Source organism: Danio rerio, chromosome 20, assembly GCF_049306965.1.
Source record: "Danio rerio strain Tuebingen ecotype United States chromosome 20, GRCz12tu, whole genome shotgun sequence".
Classification (NCBI taxonomy): domain Eukaryota; kingdom Metazoa; phylum Chordata; class Actinopteri; order Cypriniformes; family Danionidae; genus Danio; species Danio rerio.
The window spans coordinates 32,114,467-32,136,036 of NC_133195.1; the positions used below are offsets into that span (position 1 = coordinate 32,114,467).

Consider the following 21,570-nt stretch of genomic DNA (forward strand, 5'->3'; position numbering starts at 1 on the left):
AACAAGTTTCAACTACATTGAGTTATAAAAAGTTAAACTTAATATTTTATTCAGTTTGATTGACAAGTTGAGACGACTAGAAAAGTTTACTTGATTTAACTAATATATTTAAGGCAGCAAGGCTTTTTTATAGTGTAGTGTAGTCACCTGCCATTCAACTTTTGTGCTTTATTTTTATCCATCAAAAAATAACATTACACTTTTTTTAACAAAAAAAAAGCTCAAAGCTTTTGTGTTCACTGGGTTTTGTTTCACCCAGATTACTGTCTCTTTTATATTGCCTATACAATACTGTAATATTCAATATACATCTGCAATGTTGCTGCAGAAAGTCTTGTATCGAGTTTTTGGGTTATTTATGGTCTGCTGAAAGGAATGTGTTTTAATATTTGTCTTTAAATATTTGATAGATGAACTTGGAGGAGAACAATGCCACCCCATTGTAGCCAGTTTTAAGAACACTTCACTGATTGTCCGCGTTGTAAAGTAACAAAGTACATATTGTTAAACTACTGTCATTAAGTAGTTTTTCTCAGGAATTGTAAATTACTAAGTAGTTTAAAAAATTTGTATTTTTACTTTCCCTTGAGTACATTTTTTGTGCAGTATTGGTACTTTTACTCCATCATTTACTTTCAACCTGCAGTCATTACTTTATTTTTTCTTGTGTATAGGTATTAGAAAAATTAGTCCTGTGGGCAATCAAATCGCACATAGAAGGTTAATCGCCTCATAATAAACTACATCAAGACATGAATGATTAATAGTTGCAGCAAACTGTTTGGAAGCATTAAAAATCCCCAAGAAGATGTCCAAAATCTTTACACGCAATGACCCAGAGACTGTTTAGATGCATGATGAGAAGATGAAGAATGTTTACTGTATGATGCCCGAAATGGCGTCACAAAGTCAGATTGACATTGTAATCCAAACTTCATGGGGACATTGCATTTTGTTTAGAAATGAAAATTGCATCAGAACCCAACTTTAGACCGACCTCAATGTCCATCATCCAACCTAAAATCAACCAAATATCAACGTCTAATGATGGTACAGCTTGACGTTGTGTGGACGTTACTACTATGACGTCTATCAGATGTTAAATTTTGGTTGCCATAGTTGACGAATAAATGTCAGTATTTGACATCAATATGACTTTGATGTTGGTTTGACGTTGAACTTTGGTCACTTTCAAAATTAGCGTCTTATGACATTGCGTGCCTGCTGGGCAAAAACTAAATGCATTACAGAATGTTACGTTTACACACATCCACAAATTACATGTAAATGCATAAGCTTTTTACAATGTAATACTCACTACAATATTACTTTTAAAAGGTCAACTTTTTACTCATACTTTTTTTAGGGGTTTTCACCTTTAATGACAGGACAGTGGAGATTTACAGACAGGAAAGTATAGGGAGCAGAGAGAGCAATCAGCAAAGGACCTCGAGCTGGGAATAGAACTCGGGTTGTTATGAGCACCTGGGTGCTATATGTCAACGCACTAACTGCCCACGCACTAAATATTACTAACTACTTTTAGTAATATTATGTACTTTTACTCCACTTGCACTACATTTTTAGGCAAGTAATGTTACTTTTGTTGAAGTATGACTTTCAGTACTCTTTCCACCACTGCTGATTGTTGATTGTTTGCAGTTCAACAGAACTTACTCCAGTAATTCCCATCATGAGACAAAGGAACAAGTTAATTGGTCGTAATAGATTTACGTAGGTTTATGAATGGCATCTTCATCTTTTACTGACATACCCACTGCTACGCTGCTTCTGGAGCAGGTCGGCTGAACATTCCACAGGGTTTGCATGAAAGAGGCATCCACTTGAATACTGCCATTGGAGATGGAGAGGTGCTGCAGGAAAGAGAAACAAGTGTTTGACTAAACTAACCATGTATTGGTGTTTGTGCTTGAACGAGCTTGTAGAATCAAGAAGAAAAATGAAGTAAGAGCACAGGAGACCGAGAGAAAGATATATTGAAAGTGAACAGGAAAAGACACATTGGCATGCGGCCTTGATACTGCCAGCCTGACTGTGTTGTCAGCAGCTGAGTTACAAATCTGTTTTTAAAAGATTACTGTCTAGGAAACAGAAACAGTAACTGCCTTTCCCAGGACTTGTAGCGAATCCGAGGGTGGAACAAAAACATAGTAATTGACCTGATGGAAATGGGTTTATATCAGCAGTGTCTGAATTACATCATGATTTCCACTATGAAGCATTATGTAACTGGTCAATTTATATATATACAACTGAAATTATTAATCAAAATTATTAGCCCACCTGTGAATGTTTTTTTTATCGCAAATGTTTTCCAAACGATGTTTAACAGAGCAAGGACATTTTCACAGTATTTCCTATAATATTTTTTTCTTCTGAAGAAAGTCTTATTTTTTTTATTTCGACTTTATTTTTTAAAAAAAATTTTAAGGTCAATATTATTAGCCTCTTTAAGGAACTTTCTTGTCTACAGCAGAGGTTCACTTACAGCTTACACTTACAGAGTTTCAACATTTTAGCCTGTGCCCCCAAAATAACAATTCCAGGTAATTGCGGCCCACACTATCCTCGGAAGTGGATATAAACATATAACTATTGCATAAAAAGATGCACACACACCAAAAAGCCTATATAAACATGAGCATATTGACAACAGAAAGTGCAACAATCTAAAAACAAGACTTTTTAATAGTCATTTATTGATTTGTTTAATTTAAGATTAACTGGTGGGCACAATGTTTATAGAAAAAATCTATTCTTGCTTTATTTTTGGAGACCGCCACTTGGAGACCATCCTCCATGTTCATTCATGGTTTTTATTTTTAATGTAGACTATGTGAGTGCTGTAAAAGGTGCCGTAAAATCAATCTGCTGGAACTGGCGCTATTTCTGTGTTAATATAACATAATTACGGAAGAGGTCCCAATCCAAAGGAAAAGAAACGAATAGAAAACTGATGGGTTTTTATTTTCACATTGTTTCTTAAATATAACTACACTGTAAAAGTACTAACTACCAAGTTTATCAAATGAAATGAGTGTAATTAACTTAAAATTGACTGAAAGTAAATTCTTCTCTATTGAAAAGAGTTTTGAACTCAGTGTTGAAGGTAATGAGTTGATTAAATGCTTCAATTACCTCATTACTTCACTTTAAATGGATTAAGTTCACAGCACTCATTAGGATTAGTTTTTGAACTTTAATGGTTTGTAGCAATCAGTTTCCACAAATGGTTTGAGTTACCATAACTTTTTGGGTTTTACAGTGTATTAAACACTATTTTTAATCTTCTGAAGGTTATGGATAAAATATGGTAATTCTAATAATTTAATAACATTTTTGTAAAACACCAAGCGACCCCCACTTTTTGTCCCATGAACCCAACTTTGGGAACCACTGCTCTCAGAACAAACCGGTTATTGCACTTTAAGCTGAATACTAGCATCTTAAAATTATCTAATAAAAAAAATATTATGTACTGTTATCATGGCAAAGATAAAAGAAATCAGTCATTAGAAATGTGTTGAAAAAAATCTCCTTCCGTTAAACAGAAATTAGGGGGAAAATATACAGGTTGGCTACTACAACATGAGGGCTAATAATTCTGGCTTCAACAGTATGTATATGCACTGCTATTCAGAGTTTCGAGGTCAGTGCATTAATAAAGGTTTTAAACCCCAATACCTAAACCACCCCGCTGGTCAGATATAATCCTTAAACAAGACAGAAGTGGGAAGTGGGTCCATGAGTGTGAGATAAAACATCTTTCTCTCTCTCTTTCTCTCTGTCAGTGCGTCCACTCTGCTCAGCGCTCAGTTGGCAGGCTCAGCACGTCAACACGAGGACGTACTTGATTAAACCTGACGGTCTCCTTCTGTATGAAAGAGGTATATTAACTGTCAGCACATCTGCCGAAACCATCTTGCCAGACACAAATTAAACTATAATGAAAAATATTTGGAAGAACTTTTACGCTTAAAAGTTTATCTGGGATATTTTAACCATTAGCCCCGTTTAAACAGTAAAACCAGTAAATTGTCATGAAATTACTGTAATGACTTCACCAGTAAATACAAAAAAGTGCATTTCAGAGTATTGCATGAGAAACAAGGGATTTTTCTAAGAAGTGTTAATGCAAGTAATGGGTTGTGGAAAAACATTTGCTGAACGAACTCTGACGTAGCGAGCATTACACCCACATGAATGATCAGATGTCTATAATCTGCTTTTTTATTGCTGGTTACCAATATTACAGTCAGCCCCTCCTACAATTGGGATTTGTTCTTTTTTTGTGTACTTTAAAAAGATTTGCTTTTGGTTAGAAAGGAAAGCTGGCTTTAAAAAGACTAAAAATACAGATTAATTTTATGTCATCATCTACCAAAAATTATTCTAGAGACTCTGCAGTGTTGTTTTGTATAGAGTTGAAGTCAGAATTATTAACCCCCCAAATTATTAGCCCCCATTTTTATTTTATTCCCCAATTTCTGTTTAACAAAGAAAATATTTTTTGAACACATTTCTGAACATAATAGCTGTAATAACTAATCTCTAATAACTGATTTATTTTATCTTTGCCATCATGACAGTAAATAATATTTTACTGGATATTTTTCAAGACACTTCTATACAACCTAAAGTGACAATCAAAGACTAGGTTAACAAGACAAGGCAAGGCAAGGCAAGGCAAGGGTTTGTTCTGTAGACTATCAAAAAATATATAGCTTAAAGGGCTAATAATACTGACCTAAAAATGTTTTTTAAAAATTAAAAACAGCTTTTATTCTAGCCAAAATAAAACAAACAAGACTTTCTCCAGAAGAAAAAATATTATCAGATATACAGTGTAAATGTCCTTGCTCTGTTAACATCATTTGGGTAATATAAAAAAATAAAACAAAATTATTATTTTTTTTTTACAAATTGAAAAAAGCTAATAATTCTGACTTCTGCTGTACATGGAGAAAAAATGACGCAAGCATCTGAAACCAGAGGCGCTGCATGCAGCTAAGCAAAACACTAATGCTTATATATGGCTACACAGAGGTCTGTGTGAGAGACAAGAGTGCATCAAACAGCACAGAGTAAATATGACATCTGCGTATGAGTGTTATAATTGGCCAGGAGTTGACGTCTTATAACATTGTGTTCTGATTGTTCTACATTCACACAGAGCACAATACTGGTATTTTACTGGCAATGTTAACATTTCTGGTGAAATCTGGCATTTTACCTAAAAATCTGTATAAGTGAAAGGGATTATGGGTACCTGAGGGTCCATTAAAGGAATGGATTATTAGACTTTTACAAGCCAATTTATAAGTACCTCATCTGACAAGCTTCAAAATGTACAAAAATATATATACTGACTATATGACAAAATTATATGGAATTTTTTTGTTATTAGTGCCGGGCAAAGATTAATTGCATCCAAAATAAAAGTTTATTTTGACATAATTTATGTGTATTATATAGATTTATTGTTTATATAAATACAGTTTCTTTGCCCAGCAAAAATTTGTATATATTGGTCACTTACACAAGAAATGAAAATGCGGATTAAAGTGTAGATTTTATACTACTACTAATAATTGCTTATGTATATAGTGCTTTAATGGACACTCAAAGTGCTTTACAGATTGGGGGAATCTTCTCATCCACCCCCAGTGAGAAGCATCCACCTGGATGCCAGACCGCACACCTCACACAAGCTTATTGGTGGAGAGGAGACAGAGTGATGAAGCCAATTATGAAAAGGGGATGGTTAGGAGGCCATGTTGGACAGAGGCCAGTGGGCAAATTTGGCCAGGACACCAGGGTTAAACCCCAACTCTTTTTGTAGGCTTTTTAACGACCACAGAGAGGTATCTAAAAGACAGCACTCGCTGAGCAGTCTTTGCTTTCTGAGTCCCCTTCACTATACTGGGGCGTTAAGACCCAGATCACAGCTTGAACGCTCCCTGCTAGCCTCACTAACACCACTTCCATCAGCAACTTACAGTAGCTTTCCCATGTGGTCTCTCATCCATGTACTGACCGCCACAGCCCTGCTTAGCTTCAGTGGGCAACCATATGAGAGTTACAGAGAGCTAGCTGCTGGCTGTATAAACAATACAAAAGGTGACGATATGCGCATGCATATTACATGTTTAGTCTAAAGGTATGTGAGTATTTGACGACCAAAACAACAATCGCAGACTACAGGACTGAACATGAACAGGTGCGAAGTAATGAGTTCAGTCGTACGAAATTGTACGATTTTAAAAAGGAGGCATGGCACCTAACCCCACCCCTAAACCTAACCGTCATTGGGGGATGAGCAAGTCGTACTAAATTGTACGAATTAGATCGTACCAATTCATACAAATTAGCCACTAAATCAAAAAGTTACGAATTGCCGTGAGATTCTGCTGATATATCACTATCTACTGGCCTGAGATATTAGACAGCATTTTTGGTGATTTTGTGTGTATCTGTTTCCAAAATGTTCCATTTCTTTTCTATTCTTTATTATGCAGATTCTCAGTCGAGCATCTGCAAAACTTCTAATCCCTTACGGGTATGCAATCTTATGCTGGTTTGCCCTCTTAAGTAAGCCAGGCCCTTGGTGTAATATGAAAAAAACAGAATTTCTCTTAAACTCAATTCCCAGCAGGTACTCACCAGGTACCTCTCAGAGGACACGCTGACCAAGATGAGGTCATCTCCAATGCGCACCTTCTCACCCTCTGATCTCTGCTTGGATGCCGGATGAATTGTCCACCAACAAGCTTCCCCTTTTGTTGTACAAATAGAGGATGCAGAGCAGATGTAAATAAAGAAACAGTTCATCAGTGCACTACAGCTGTCAATGACCCAATCAACCTTTGACCTCAATGAACTGGGATCACCAATAAGAACCTTCGGAAACTTAGATGTTGATATGGATATCCTCTTTTCTGGGTGACACAATACACAAAAATAGTACGATATCTAAGTTTAAATTTGGCTCTCTTTTCAAAGCTTGGGAAGTAGTCCTAGCACTGCATCTGTTAGCTATGGTTCAAATGTCAATCACAGCAAAAAGGAGGCCTGAGGAGGATAATTAATCCAAAAATGAAAATTGGGTCATCAATTTTTATTTTTGAAGCACATCGATTTAGCGCACTGCACACATTAAGTGAGCTGTTGTTCAGTATTTTTATTATTTTTTTTGGTTAATAATAATAATATTAAATCTAAAAAAGATTAAATAAAATAAAAGTAATTAATTAGATTAATTACGTCAAAGCTCAGTGTTATGGTTAATTGACAAAGTGGAATAAAACTAACTAAGCAAAATAACAAATAAAATGTAATAATTAAATTTAACACTAATAAAAGAACAGTTATTTTGGCGTTTTAAATATTGGCATATTGAATTCCAGAAAAAATATATAATTAAAAAGCAACATGCAAATGTAAACATTTAAATGAATATTAAATACTACATTATTATACAAATAATAAAAATAGCTCTGATGTTACCAGTTGAATCCTCTTGAAGACCAACATCAAAAGACAGTTTATCTGTAAGAGACCTGGAAGTCTTCAGACATGTCAGATACTGTGGGAAAATTTAAGAAACAAGTGTAAATCAATTCTATTAATAAATCAAGCAGAAATAAGATCCTAGTCATTATGCCTAATGCATTATGGGAAAATACCTCTTGAATTTGAAGTTCACTATACAGTACCTCATAATGTATAGTTAAAGGCATAATTGACTCAAAAATGAAAACTAATATCTTTTACTTACCCTCAAATGGGTAAAACAAACTTGCCCATTTACAATACTCTACAAATATGTATGAGATTCTGTTTTCTGTTAAAGGCCAAAAAATTATATTTTTGACATCCATAGTAGGAAACACAAGCACTAGTCAGTGGCTTTCCAACATTTGTCAAAATATCTTCTTTTGTGTTCAACAGAAGAAAGAATCTCAAGGGACATTTTCAAAAACATTTTCTGCTAAAAATTGGAAAAGTTTTATACGCTCCTCCTGTTCAACAGCATTTGACCGACAGAAAACGCATAACTTTTAAAGAGGATGTTTTTGAAAAAGCCTACGTTAGAGGAGTGTTGATTAAAGATATATGCAAACAAATAATAAACTTATTTAATAAGACCCTTTAAAAGCAGCTTCTCAAAGCATTGAACACTATGCAATATTGGAAAATTGGAAAATTGGAAAAGTTTTATACGCTCCTCCTGTTCAACAGCATTTGACCGACAGAAAACGCATAACTTTTAAAGAGGATGTTTTTGAAAAAGCCTACGTTAGAGGAGTGTTGATTAAAGATATATGCAAACAAATAATAAACTTATTTAATAAGACCCTTTAAAAGCAGCTTCTCAAAGCATTGAACACTATGCAATATTGGAAAATTGGAAAATTGGAAAAGTTTTATACGCTCCTCCTGTTCAACAGCATTTGACCGACAGAAAACGCATAACTTTTAAAGAGGATGTTTTTGAAAAAGCCTACGTTAGAGGAGTGTTGATTAAAGATATATGCAAACAAATAATAAACTTATTTAATAAGACCCTTTAAAAGCAGCTTCTCAAAGCATTGAACACTATGCAATATAAATAAATTATACAAATCAACATGCAAAAGCAAGTTTTTAAAATATACATCATCATACACAAACAATGGCAGAGATGTGGTAGTGTTGTTGTTGTTTAACGGTTTCCAAAAGCTTCATCAGCAAAGTGTGAATTTACTTCACATTACAACCAAAAGTGTAGATGCAAATTATACATAAACGGAACGTCGCCACTTCCCTACAGGTCCTGTTTACTAAGAAGAAAGCTCCAAATACTGGGCTGGCATACATAATACAGTGTTTTTGGCTGTTTGGCAGATATGTGTAAACTAGTGCTGTCAAATTATTAAATCGCATCCAAAATAAAATGTAAAATTGAAAAAAATGATTTGTGCATACTGTGCATATTTTTGTGTATATAAATATATGCATGACTTTACTGTTTAATGTATATATTTATATCTACATATATTCATATAATATTAATTTATTTATATAATAACTATATTAACTATATTATATTAATACAAATTATATATATATATATATATATATATATATATATTCATTTTGCATATTTTGTATTTTATGTTCAGTATGTCTATGTATTTATACATATATGCATAAATATACACAGTGCACACACATACTGTATATATACATTGACATTGACACCCATTAACCCACCAAAAGCAGGTAGATTTTAGCTGTGGTGGGTTAGACAGACACCCCCACTAGCCACTTTGGCTGGTTTACAATAATTTTTAATTGCCAAAGCTGCCTCGTCCCTAAAGTTCAGTATTGTAAGACTGTTTGTCAATATGCATGCAAATGTGATCCTAGAATCGGGAAGCAGCACGATTGATAACTGTTTGCGCAAGCAAAAGAAAGCAGGTGAATACCGAATAAGAGGATGATCAGGCGCACAGTGAGACACAGGCAATCCTCACTCACTGGCGTTGTGAGTGAGGCACAACTGATGAGATGCGCGAGTGCTTAAAACCTCCCGCTTCCTTGTGCAAAAGAACTATGCCTGGAACTGCAACTAGTGTGATTGTTTCTCTTTAAAATAGATTGAAAAAAAGGTGCTCGTGCACCCACCTGCTGCTTTTAAGAGCTCCAGATTCTTTGCATGCAGCCCCTGTTGCCGCTTTCACTTTTATCATTCTTTTAACAGATTCCTGCTGAGCCTAACGTTAAACGAATGTATGTGATCATCATTTCACTATCGCACACAGAATGTTTTCAGCAAGTTTTCACCTGCTTTCTTTTGCTTGCAGTTATTTTTGTTAATATGGTTTAATTATCATCCTTTACAATTATTTCTTTAATAGGAGATTAACTCTCCATCTATCTGTAATTACCTGATAATCTGGGACTTTTAGTCTAGACAAACTGTATAATAGTTGCAGAAATAATGAGAACAAGTTTTTTAAATATCAATTGTATTTTTAAGAACATTTTTCTTGAATAAAAAGTGTGTGTGCAATGCTATATTATTTTAACACATTATTTGAAATCTGTGGCAAGGAAATAATTAGTTTGGTGAGGCTAGAGGAAAAAAATAGGTAAATCTTTAGTGTTGAGCCCTAAAAAGTCATGTGAAATAAATTTAAAAGTTAAATTAACGAGGAAGCATGTGGACATAACACAACATTTTTAAAAGAAAAATGTAATTTTTAGCATGCCAAAGTCAAATTTTTGCAGATAAAATATATTTTCCCAACAACAAAATTGTGGCTAATGAAAATAGTGAGTGGGAAAAACTACTAGCCACAATGGCTGGTGATCAAAAAAGTTAATGTCAAGCCCTGCATATATAGTAAATACTGTATAAACTTATTTAAACTTATTAAAAAGTAAATACAAACTTACAAATGAGTACATTAAAGATCTGGACTTCTTTTTGCTTTTTGCTGACAAAATCTCTGTGTTTATTGCACAAAGCAATGATAAGAATCCAGAATGACTGCCTTATTTTGTATAACTGATACTGACTCTGTATTTTGTTTTTGCTTTTCTGTTAACTTCTATTCATTGGATACCCCAGTTTCAAGAGACTGCAGGGGAGGGGGGTGGGGGTATTTGAATTGATATATTTCATTGTTTTGAGTTTTCAGCCTGTATGTTTTGTTAACAATTAATTAAAAAAATTTTAATAAATAAATACAAACTTATATCTTGGATGAAATTAATCATGGTTAATCGCTTTACAGCACTAGCGTAAACATATATTTGTTTTTTGTAAAAGGTAATTAATAGGTATTGTGCCTGGGCCTGGAAATTAAAGTTTGTTTGGTTTATGGATTTAACTAAAATGTGTTGAAGTTAAAGCTTGTTCTTTTTGTTTTTGTTTTCTTCTTTATTAATATATTGATCTGTTTGTTGATTGAATATTTGATTTGGTTTACTTGATTCAACCATGCATCTGTTGAAGCTAAAATATTCATTTAATTAAATTATTTAAGAAACTGTAGTGGGATTTCTTTTAACCCCTGGCGCCCAACCCACTTTATTAGCCAAATACCGCAACAGTTTTGCAAATACTGTTGTGGTGAGCAAATACTGAAACTTTTTCAAAACGCAATGGAGAAATGTTTCCTTTTAGTCAACATCATTGTGTCCTGTAAACTTATAGCCTCAGAATCTTAATTATTGGGTGAACTATCCCTTTACGTTTTATTGATCATACAAACATCTAAACATCCTATCGAAGTATAAGCCAGTCATGTCGTTTGTGATGTTCAGACATATTCACATATCCCTATCTTCCCTTAATATACAGCAGGGAGTCATTGATCATGAAGTTGACTTGTGTGAGCTGTAAGCTGTGACAGGCTGCCTAATCCTTCTCCCCACTGGCTTCAATTTGTGTGGCGCATTCTCACCATTCCACTGAAGGAATGCCTGAGGAGGATAGCGTGACCGTAGAGCAGTGTCCGATGTCCACCTCCCTGCGCTGCCTGAAGAAGAGAAAGCAAAACGCAGTTAGCAAACCCCAACGCAAGGGTTTAGAGACACTCACTGCTAAACTAAAGAGTCACTGAAACTGGGAAAAACATGCTGGGTGGATGTTAAAAGGAAACTTCTCATTCAGTTGTTTGAACGAGACCAAAATTTCGTTGTTGTACCATAGATGAGGAAATGTGAAGAAGATGTGGGGAAAAAAACAGCCTGAAAAAGCAAAAATGGCCCACAAGAAAAAAGAAGAAAAGTGTAAATACCTCATACTCACCCGTCTTATAAGCCTCTGAGTGCATTAGGAAAAAAAATATTTCTCTTAGTTCAATATGTTTGTCATTGAAAGAAGGTGATATTGTTCATTAGTCTGAGTTTGAGTGAATGCTATTTGAACTCTTCACTGGCACTCCAAAAATGAATGACTTTGACAAAGAGGAAAGCTGAAACTTGTTGGTACTCCCAGCTGTTGCTGTAAGAGTATGCCTGCTGTCTGCTGAAACATCAGATGATAAACCACAGTCCTTGGCTATAAGGCACTGTGATATTGCACAGTTTAGATTCATGTTCAGGCTGAAAATACAACTTCTAGACAGATTGCTTCTTTTTTTTTTCATGATAAATAAAAAAAAAACTCCAAATAATGGCAACATCAGCTGGATTTTCAAGAAAAAGTGTAAGAGGCCATCTTGATGCAAAAACAAACTGATTTAATTGAGGTCAGAATTATTAAACTCCCTGAATTATTAACCCCCTGTTTTTTTCCCCTATATCTGTTTAACGGTAAAAAGATTTTTTCAACACATTTCTCAACATAATAAAATTACTCAACTCTAATAACGGATTTATTTTATTTTTCCCATGATGACAGTAAATAATAGTAGATATTTTTCAAGACACTTCCATACAGCTTAAAGTGACATTTAAAGGCTTTACTGGGGTAATTAGGATAACTAGGCAGGTTAGGGTAATTAGGCAAGTTATTGTATAACGATGGTTTGTTCTGTAGACTATCGAAAAAAAATAATAACAATTATGATTTCAACTATAAATACTGTATAAGCAACTATTCAAAATATTGGGAAATAAAGTATTCTTAACAGAAGTGTACATCTACCAAGGCAGCATTTATTTGTCCATAAATACAGCAGTAATTTTGTAATATTGCACAACAGTAAAATTGTGTAAAATATTATTACAATTTAAAATTACTTTTCTATAGAAGCTACATAGTTTGCACCATGCATTTAGGATTTTTTTTTATCTTACTATTCTAAATAATCTGACGATGGTATTGCAATTTTAAGTTTGTAAGTCTTGCGGTTCTGTCTTTATTTCTCAAAATCCTGCCTTTATATTTTATGTAAGTTTTAAGACAGAAAATTTCAGCTATGAGAAGACATAGTTGAGATAGATATATAACTGCATTTGTGAGAAATATTTGAGTATATTCTATAATATATATATAGAACTTACTTCATTCTTCTTGACTTCATTTACATGTACGTCAGTAATCGAATTATTTGCCTTAATCCGAATAAGACAATAATATGATTAAGGTGTTAAATGAGTTGTTTTTTAAAAGTTCCTTTCATGATCCCGTTTTACATGTTATAGTGCAGAAGTAGATTAATGTCATTGTGTCACCACGCTATCCACATGTCCTCCAGTTTCATGTTAATTCGGGAGTTTCATTTTTAATTTGTCGACTTTCATTGCAGTTTGGCACTTTCACTTTCATTCATGACAAACAAGATATTGCAAGTATGAACTGCTGGAAGAGTATTGTTTTAATGGAATCTGATACCACACGACGTAAGGGGAAAAAACTAGACATTTCACAATGCAGGTGTCTGTGGTCCACCTACTGACTCGGTAGGTGCAGAGAATAGAGTCAAACAGCCGTGTGTGTATAGACTATCCTGTCGCAAAATGCAGTGAAAATCCTACACGACAGTAATAGTTTAATTAAGGTGTTTACATGTCGGTACTGCACTTCATTAATGCGACTAAATTCAGCATGCCTTAATCTGATTTCTGTTTAGTTTGAATATGACCTTACTCAGATTAAGTTAATCAAAAATCGCTGTTTACATGGTAGACACTTAATCAGAGTATTGTCCTAAATTAAAATCGATTGTTGATGTCCATGTAAACGGGTTGAAAGGCCAGAATATTTGGTCTTTTTTCAGCATTCTTTCATTTATTTCATTTTTTGATAATTTTAATGCATCTTTATATCAAATAATTTTTGTTTATTTTAATCTCACAAAAGTTTATCTTTTAAATGGTAGTATAAAATAATTTTATTATATCGTATATTCATTCTATTACTATTATTATTTTTACTAAGTCTTATTACTAAAGTAGCATAGCACACTATTTCTGAACTGGAAAATATAAGCAAAACATTCAAAAGAAGAAACAAAAAATTGAAAAGAGACCAAAAAAAGAAAAAAAAAGGCATATTCATAAACCAAGAATCATTCATTCCGGAATTGACATTCCAGATCATTTCCTCGTCACTGGTACTCCTGAAATTTGACAGTGTTAGAGCTCAAATGCAAGAAGAAACACATAAGTTGTTCATTAACACAAAACATCAAATTATCCACCCAAAAAGGCAAAAAGGGTTTTAAACAAATACATGGTTATGTATAAAACATTAACTTGGTTAAATAATTGACATAAATCTGTATTACAATTTAAACTGGTTCTCCAAATAAACTCATTCTCACCTACACATTAATGTTTGCACAACAGAAACACAGCACAGAGATAATAAAATATACACTGTGACAATCTCATTTTAAAAATGCTGTGGCGAAAAAAATAAACATGAAATAAAACACTGGGCATGCCATTTTGTGCTGAAGGGAGAAGGCGAATAAAGCATTCAAATAGCCCTCTGCAGAACATGCTTAGCCAGTAGATTTTATTTTGGGATTTGCATAATTCAGGGCCACTAGGTTCTGGGTTTGACAAGTTCATTCATCTTCTTTGGGCCACAGGAACATTTTCACACTCTCAATCATAACATAAAACAGAGAGAGGGAGACAAAAAACTTGAGTTAAAGGAAAGACACCTTGATTTTCTGACAGGGTTAGCATTGAGATCTGTATTAGTGGGGTTATGCCATGAGTTAAATCACACTGGGGCACTGAGCAGAAGGTGTACTGTGTAAGTTTTTTTTGTTTGTTTGTTTGTTTGTTTTTACAGAATTTGGATTGACATTCATGCATACTTGATGGTCGATGAATTGTAAACGTACCCATTGCTCATGATCAGGATTCTTGCAACGACGAACAGAGATACAGACATGATTAAAGAAGGCAGTTGGAAAACCCTCACCACTTCAGCACATTCAGTACATTATGTCTGACCATAAAACCAAATTTAGTTAAATCCATTGTCATTGCCTTGTTTGACATTAAGTGAGCTGCAGGATATAATGAACTGAATGTTACTAAATGATGAGGTAGACCATAGGCAAAACACTGGAAATCACTTCATTAAAATGTACATTTAGCTATAAAAATAATAACAAAACAGAAAGAATTTTCATTTCACTTTCTACTGATGATGAAAAAAGCAAAGCAGAAGGTGAGGTACCATACTATCATAGACATTTACAGCATGGCAGTATATTTTATCAATTTATGACAATATATACCTCACCGGCATTTGTTAGTAAATCTATGTTTAAATGGGAAAATGGTTTTGCATTATTATCAGATTGGAAAGATAAAGCAATTTCTGGAATCTGCCAATGTCAATTTTAGTTGCAATTTATCTGCGGTCAGTAGTGCACAATATATGTATCATCATTCATGATTCATTACCCTACGTCATATAGAATGCAGAAGAGCTACACCTTTATTAACTTATTAATGAACTCTATGAACACTCAAAAATTACTTTTGCTGCTTGATCTACTGATTTAAAATGAGCTGAAACAACACAATTCTTCAGGTTTTTGGGCACAACTAATGGTTTTATTTTCAATCCACTTAAATTTGTAAAAACTATTAGGGTAACTTAATCGATTTGTGTTAGGACAACATTAAGGAATTGTATGAAACCCATTTTTTACAGTTTGGTAGGACTTTTTTGGTTTTTGAAAGCATTTTTACCAAAGTTGAATTAAAAGTGTAAAAAGTGGTATATGTATTGTAAAATTAGTATTTTTGTTTCTTAATTAAATAAATAAATCATAGTGATTCTAATGTGACAATTTAGTGGTAAAAAAATTGTATTGATATTATAAATACCAAACAGATGTGCTTATTAAACTGTTGGATTTTTTAAAGTTTTTTTTTCTTCATAAAAAATTCCACCAATTAGAGAGTCTTAGCGAGCAAAGGTTTTCAAAAGACATATTAAGCTCCACTCACATCAATGAAGCACTGCAAATATTGCGAAAGTCTCCTCATGCTCTCAAAATTCTCTAAATTTTGCAATAAACTTGAGATAATTCTTTTTAGATGCAACCAACAACTTTAAATGAATAATTTTCCATTTCTTTGTGACTGTGTCAAGCTTTATATGATTTAAATTCTTTATCAGAGCTGTAAAGTACCAAGTCTTGCGCCTTTTATTATAATTAAAGCCTGAGATTGATCCATTGAGTAAAAGATTTTAACAAACACTTCTGAAAATTCCAAAAAATTTAAAGGAAAATAACAAACATTTATAGAACAAGCACTGCTTGTTCCAGAAAACATGATGCCAATCTATTTCAGGAGGATCGATTCATTTAAAAGTTCAAAAGAGCTAGTGTTTGCAAAGCCCTATTTGTGTATGTGAGCTGAACTGTACCTTCTTGTTCGTTTGTTTCTTGTTTTTGTTTTGTTTTGTTGGTCATTTGTTTAACTGTTGTTGTCACTGGATCATCATTATTTTGCAAGGATGTTATTTTATTTTATTTATTTATTATTATTTGTTTATATGTATATAAAAGCAAAAACTTAATAAACATATATATACAAAAAGTGCTTGTGTTTGTTTTATATGTGTAAAGTCATTTTTGATCTATAAATGTGTCAGAAAAAAATAAATATATATTATATTTTGACAAAAACAAATCTTACTGACTTTACTTTTGATTGGCAGTGTACAGTATACACTCAAAAATGATACGTGTTGTTTGTTTCAACTACTAATATGCAATAAGGTAAAACAACACTATTCTTGAGATTTTTGGTGGTCAACTTAATAGTTTTATTTTCAATCCACTTAAATTTGTAAAATAAATAATTTTTAAAAATGAATTAGTTGACTTAATTACTACATGTTGTCCCAACACAAATCGATTGTGTTGAACCCAGTATTTTTTACAGTGTATGCAATTTTCCAGCTACAGTTCTACAATTTGCACTGGAAAGAATTCTGGAGAGAACGTGGTTTCCATTTCTGTTCTTTTCAAAATTAAAAATGTTCTAATAACAACAACTGACATAACATTAGATAATTCTACTCTAAGAGTATATGATAAAAAAAAAATCAATAATGCTTAAACATCACTGAGATTAGCATTTGCTCATCAATATAAATTTAGCTTTTTATTCACCTTTTCTGCACCATTATGCTTCACTATTGGCATGGTAAATGCTCCCAAATTAAAAGGTTGTAAATGATTATAAAAGGCAGTGATCTATCCAGTATAGTAACCCTGTAATGGAAGTGATTTGTTTACTTACTCCTTCACCGCTCTGGCCGGCGAGCATCTCCTGCAGAGCCCGCACAGACAGCGACTGCTCCAACACAAAGTTACAGATGCATAGATCAGGAGGAACATACTGTGGACGGAGAGAAACAGACATAGTGTGGGTGCTTTCTTTGCTCACTTGTCATTTGATTACAGAAGAAGCCCTTCTAATTGGTAGACTGGTGATGTTTACAAACGCAAGGCTTCCGTTAGGCCCATATAGATGTTTTGTTTCCGATATGTGCTCATTAGGATTAGCTTGAGAGGTCAGCGAGGATTAACATGGGCAAGTGCTGAGCTCAACCCTTGGTCTAGAGAAGTTTCTCCCACCCTGCATCTGTTTATCGGGCTGCTATTTAAAGCCCCTCGACTGTCTGGTTCAGCTGCCCTGGGAAAGTGGACATTCTGTCACCTACTGATAACTACGGTCTTAAATGAGTTTATACTTTATAAATCCTTTAATAACAAACATCTTCCTCAGTGTAGACAAATAAACCCTGAGTTGTGATGACATATGACATTGCGGGTCTTAAAGGGATAGCTCACCCAAAAATTATCATTTACTTTTTCAAACTCTTAAGACTGGGCTATCCAATTGGCGGCCCGCGGGCCAAATCCTGCCCCCAAGGCACTTTGTTCCGGCCCTCCAAACAGTGTGACAGACATCAAAAATAAATTTAGTTCAGTCGACAAACGGCCGCTATAGTTTTGAAGTTACGTGCGTCTGTTCAATAACAGCAAGAGCTGCAGTTAAAGGCTGCACAGAGCGTAAGTCATCATAAGCGAGTAGTGCGAGCAGCCGAAAACATGTTTGTAGAAAAGGCTATTTGTACAATGCACTGATATCGTTAATAGGGATGCAACGATTAGCCGATTTCACAATTAACTGCGATTTAATTAATCAGTTATTAATCATAAAGTCTTCTCTAAGCTGCATTTCTGTAGCACGGAATAAATAATAGCTAAATAGCTACCTACCTAATATAAAGCTTGAATTTACATTAAACGTGATAACAGTGAAACCATAATTATTATTCTTCAGACTATATAATTGTACAACCAAAATCTATAATTCTTGTATTCCTAATTGTTTTGCAGTTCAAAACATGACATATGAATGTGTCTGAATGTAGAAGCCAACTTCAGCAATGCACTGCTTTTGTTGTGCTCTGAAAAAAAAAAAGTCTGTTGTACAATGTCACTGATATTATGTAGTTTTAAAATACAATATATTAACATTTTAATGCAGAAAAAGCCAACGTGGGTGTGTTAAGGAGCAAAGATATACAGCATATTTGCTTTTATATGCAGTTGTGTTATCACTCATATTGCAAGTCATATCTCTCCGGCCCTTTGCCTAGGATGCTTTTCATGCACCGGCCCCCATGACAAACTAATTGAATAGCCCTGCCTTAAGAGTTTCTTTCTTCTGTTGAACACAAATGAAGATATTTTGAAGAAAGATGGAAACAGGTTATCTCTAACTTCGGTAGCATTTGTTTTTCCAGCCATGGATGTTAATGTTTACAAGTTTTCGGCTTCCTTCAAAATATCTTCTTTTGTGTTTAACAGAAGAAAGGTATATATATATATATATATATATATATATATATATATATATATATATATATATATATATATATATACACACAATACAGCAGCATGTGTGTAGTTATTTAAGTTTTTATGAGGACACAAAATGGTATAGTAACATGGATATGACCTAGTTTTACTCTATTAAGATGATTTTTGGGGATATGCCTTGTGTTTTTGTAATTCAAAATGTTTAAAAATCATACTTAACAGGGTTTTTTAAACATTCAAAATATGCTGCAGGTTTCCTGTGAGGTTTGCATTAAGGGGGAGGGTAAGGTCATTTAATTAGCATTTTATTATATTATAAAACACATTTTATTATATTATTAAATTATGGCTATGGTCCTCGTAAAACATAAAAAACAAGTGTGTGTGTGTGTGTGTGTGTGTGTGTGTGTGTGTGTGTGTGTGTGTGTGTGTGTGTGTGTGTGTGTGTGTGTGTGTGTGTGTGTGTGTGTGTGTGTGTGTGTGTGTGTTTGTGAGAGAGAGATATCTTGAGTGGTCACACTTAGCACCCTCTGGAATGACGTCCCACGTATAAAATCTGCACACATGAGAGTCCATAATATGCCCTTGATTATGACCCGCAAAGCATATATGATCCATAACCTTTATGTACGTGTTTCCCATAAAATGTGTTTCCATTTATAGCTTTTAAGGTATATGTGAGAGAGCAGGGTGATGGTAAAGCATGATAGTATAGTAAAGGCTGACACTTTTATCTCCTTCGTCACACAGCCAATTACACCAGACGGCTAAGAGCCACTGAAGGTTATCCATTTCACACAAACACTGCAGGTGAATCTATATGGATTCATTGTTTCATATGCATGAAGAAATATGTATGTATATATATATCCGCCTATCCGCATTTTGTTTCAGAGCATAAGCAAGGTTGGGTTTAGTAGATCCAGTGCACATAACCATAGAGATGCTCACACATCTACTGCTTTGCCTCCCGATGCATGGAAAGTATGGCGCACAACACTAGGATCAATTGCTGTTGCCATGGTTTTCAACTACATGAATCTCTTCCCATTGATTTGATGTATTGCTAGAGGACAACATAACGAAGACAAATAACTTCCAACCAATATAAGGCTCCCTGTCTTACTATTTTATGTTACTTTCTTTTTGCATTGTAAAAGTATTCCATCGAACACAAAACATACAGTACTAACAAGGTGTATGTGTATATGTAACTACTGTAGGTGCCATTAACTGCTTTCTGTGATCAGCACTGCTGTTTGTGGATAGATTGAAGTAGGGCTGGCCAATATGACAAAAATATAACATCATGAAATTAATCATCACATATCCTGACAATGATATTTATCTTGATATAATACTATTTCTGTAAAGTCAATCAATTATAAAATTAATATATATTGACCACATATAAAAGACTATGTTTTTTACATTTTAAAGTATAGATTATTTATAAATGTACTTATTTAAATGTGATCATATTTCTAATTTTTTTTAGAAAATCAGAACTTCAATATTAAATAGAAATTCATAAATTATAAAAACACTATTTGAAAACATTTATTTTTTGCTAAAAAAAATGCAAAAATGTAAACATTGTACTTTCAAGATTGCAAATTTTCCAATCCTGTATTTCTGTCTCCATCCCCATAATGGTATTTTATATTGCGCTTATTTAAATGATAAAAAAGTATTACTGTTAATAAAATATGTTCTGACACCAATGAAACTATTAAATTTTTATTTTGTCTGTGATTAGTTTCTGAGAACACATGAAGCTTTACCTTGGCCTCTGATGTGGGCTCTAGATAACACAGGCGGTTGCCGAGTCCCTCTGCTGAAAGACAGAATTTGCGATTCTCCTTCTGAATGGCGGCGACACACTGCAGCACCACCTCATCTTCCTGTAGAAACAGAAACAGTGAATTTAACTTGCATAGGAAAGCAAAGACACTCTAAATACTTTCACTTAAGGTTATATCAATATGTTAACAAACTGAAACCAACATTAAAAAACTTTGAAAATGCGGTCTGTTTTCAAACAGGTTTCCTGACCACTCTCCCTGTCTGCTATTAGTCAGCCAAACAAAAAGCCACGCCCAAGCTGACACCATTGTATGATCTACTGTAAAATTGCAGCAAAAGCTAAATTTAGGAATGAACTCATGTGACCAGGGGCATCGCTAGACCCAATTTACCCAAAAAAGTACTTGCTGCTAATGGGCCGCTCAGGCATTGTGAAGCCAAGACAACAGACTTTTATGTGACGGCACACAGTGAGTTTTGCAAGTCGACAAATCTAAAGTAAAAAAAAAATATGATGGTGATCTTACTAAGCATGCCTCCTGATAGATTTTTGTATGAAGTTAAAAAGAGGGATGGCGAGTCAGGGAGGTAAGACTTAATAAATCTAATTCTCTGACATATGTCAAGTCTAAGACAACAGATAACACACACACACACACACACACATACACACACACATATATATATATATATATATATATATATATATATATATATATATATATATATATATATATATATATATATATATATATATATATATATATATATATATATATATATATTTTTTTTTTTTTTTTTTTTTTTTTTTTTTTTTTGAGGGGGGCGTGACACTATTTTAAAACAAAAACATGCTCAACCTCTGCTGATGCTGGGGAACAAATAGTTATGAATAAATTGGTCCGGACAGAACCCCCTCTTGTCA

General features: G+C 33.8%; 1 protein-coding gene across 7 annotated transcripts in view; it reads right to left on the bottom strand.

Annotated features, from left to right (window-relative positions):
* Window positions 1-21,570, bottom strand: part of ryr3 (ryanodine receptor 3) — a 149,116-nt gene that overhangs the window by 104,593 nt on the left and 22,953 nt on the right. For 4 of the 7 annotated variants that reach the window (XR_012395819.1, XR_012395818.1, XM_009294774.5 and 1 more), the window contains exons 2-8: window positions 20,624-20,743; window positions 17,248-17,346; window positions 14,820-14,840; window positions 11,478-11,552; window positions 7,528-7,606; window positions 6,685-6,797; window positions 1,775-1,874 (exon numbers count right to left, since the gene is read on the bottom strand). Coding sequence is in view for 4 of the 7 variants with exons in the window: in XM_009294774.5 (XP_009293049.2) it covers window positions 1,775-1,874; window positions 6,685-6,797; window positions 7,528-7,606; window positions 11,478-11,552; window positions 14,820-14,840; window positions 17,248-17,346; window positions 20,624-20,743 (607 nt within the window). In the remaining 3 variants the exon portion in view is untranslated. Of the gene's footprint in view, window positions 1-1,774; window positions 1,875-6,684; window positions 6,798-7,527; window positions 7,607-11,477; window positions 11,553-11,824; window positions 11,840-14,819; window positions 14,841-17,247; window positions 17,347-20,623; window positions 20,744-21,570 lie in introns of all 7 variants that reach the window. The other 3 variants (XR_012395820.1, XM_009294775.5, XM_068215650.2) reach the window with 2 other exon arrangements.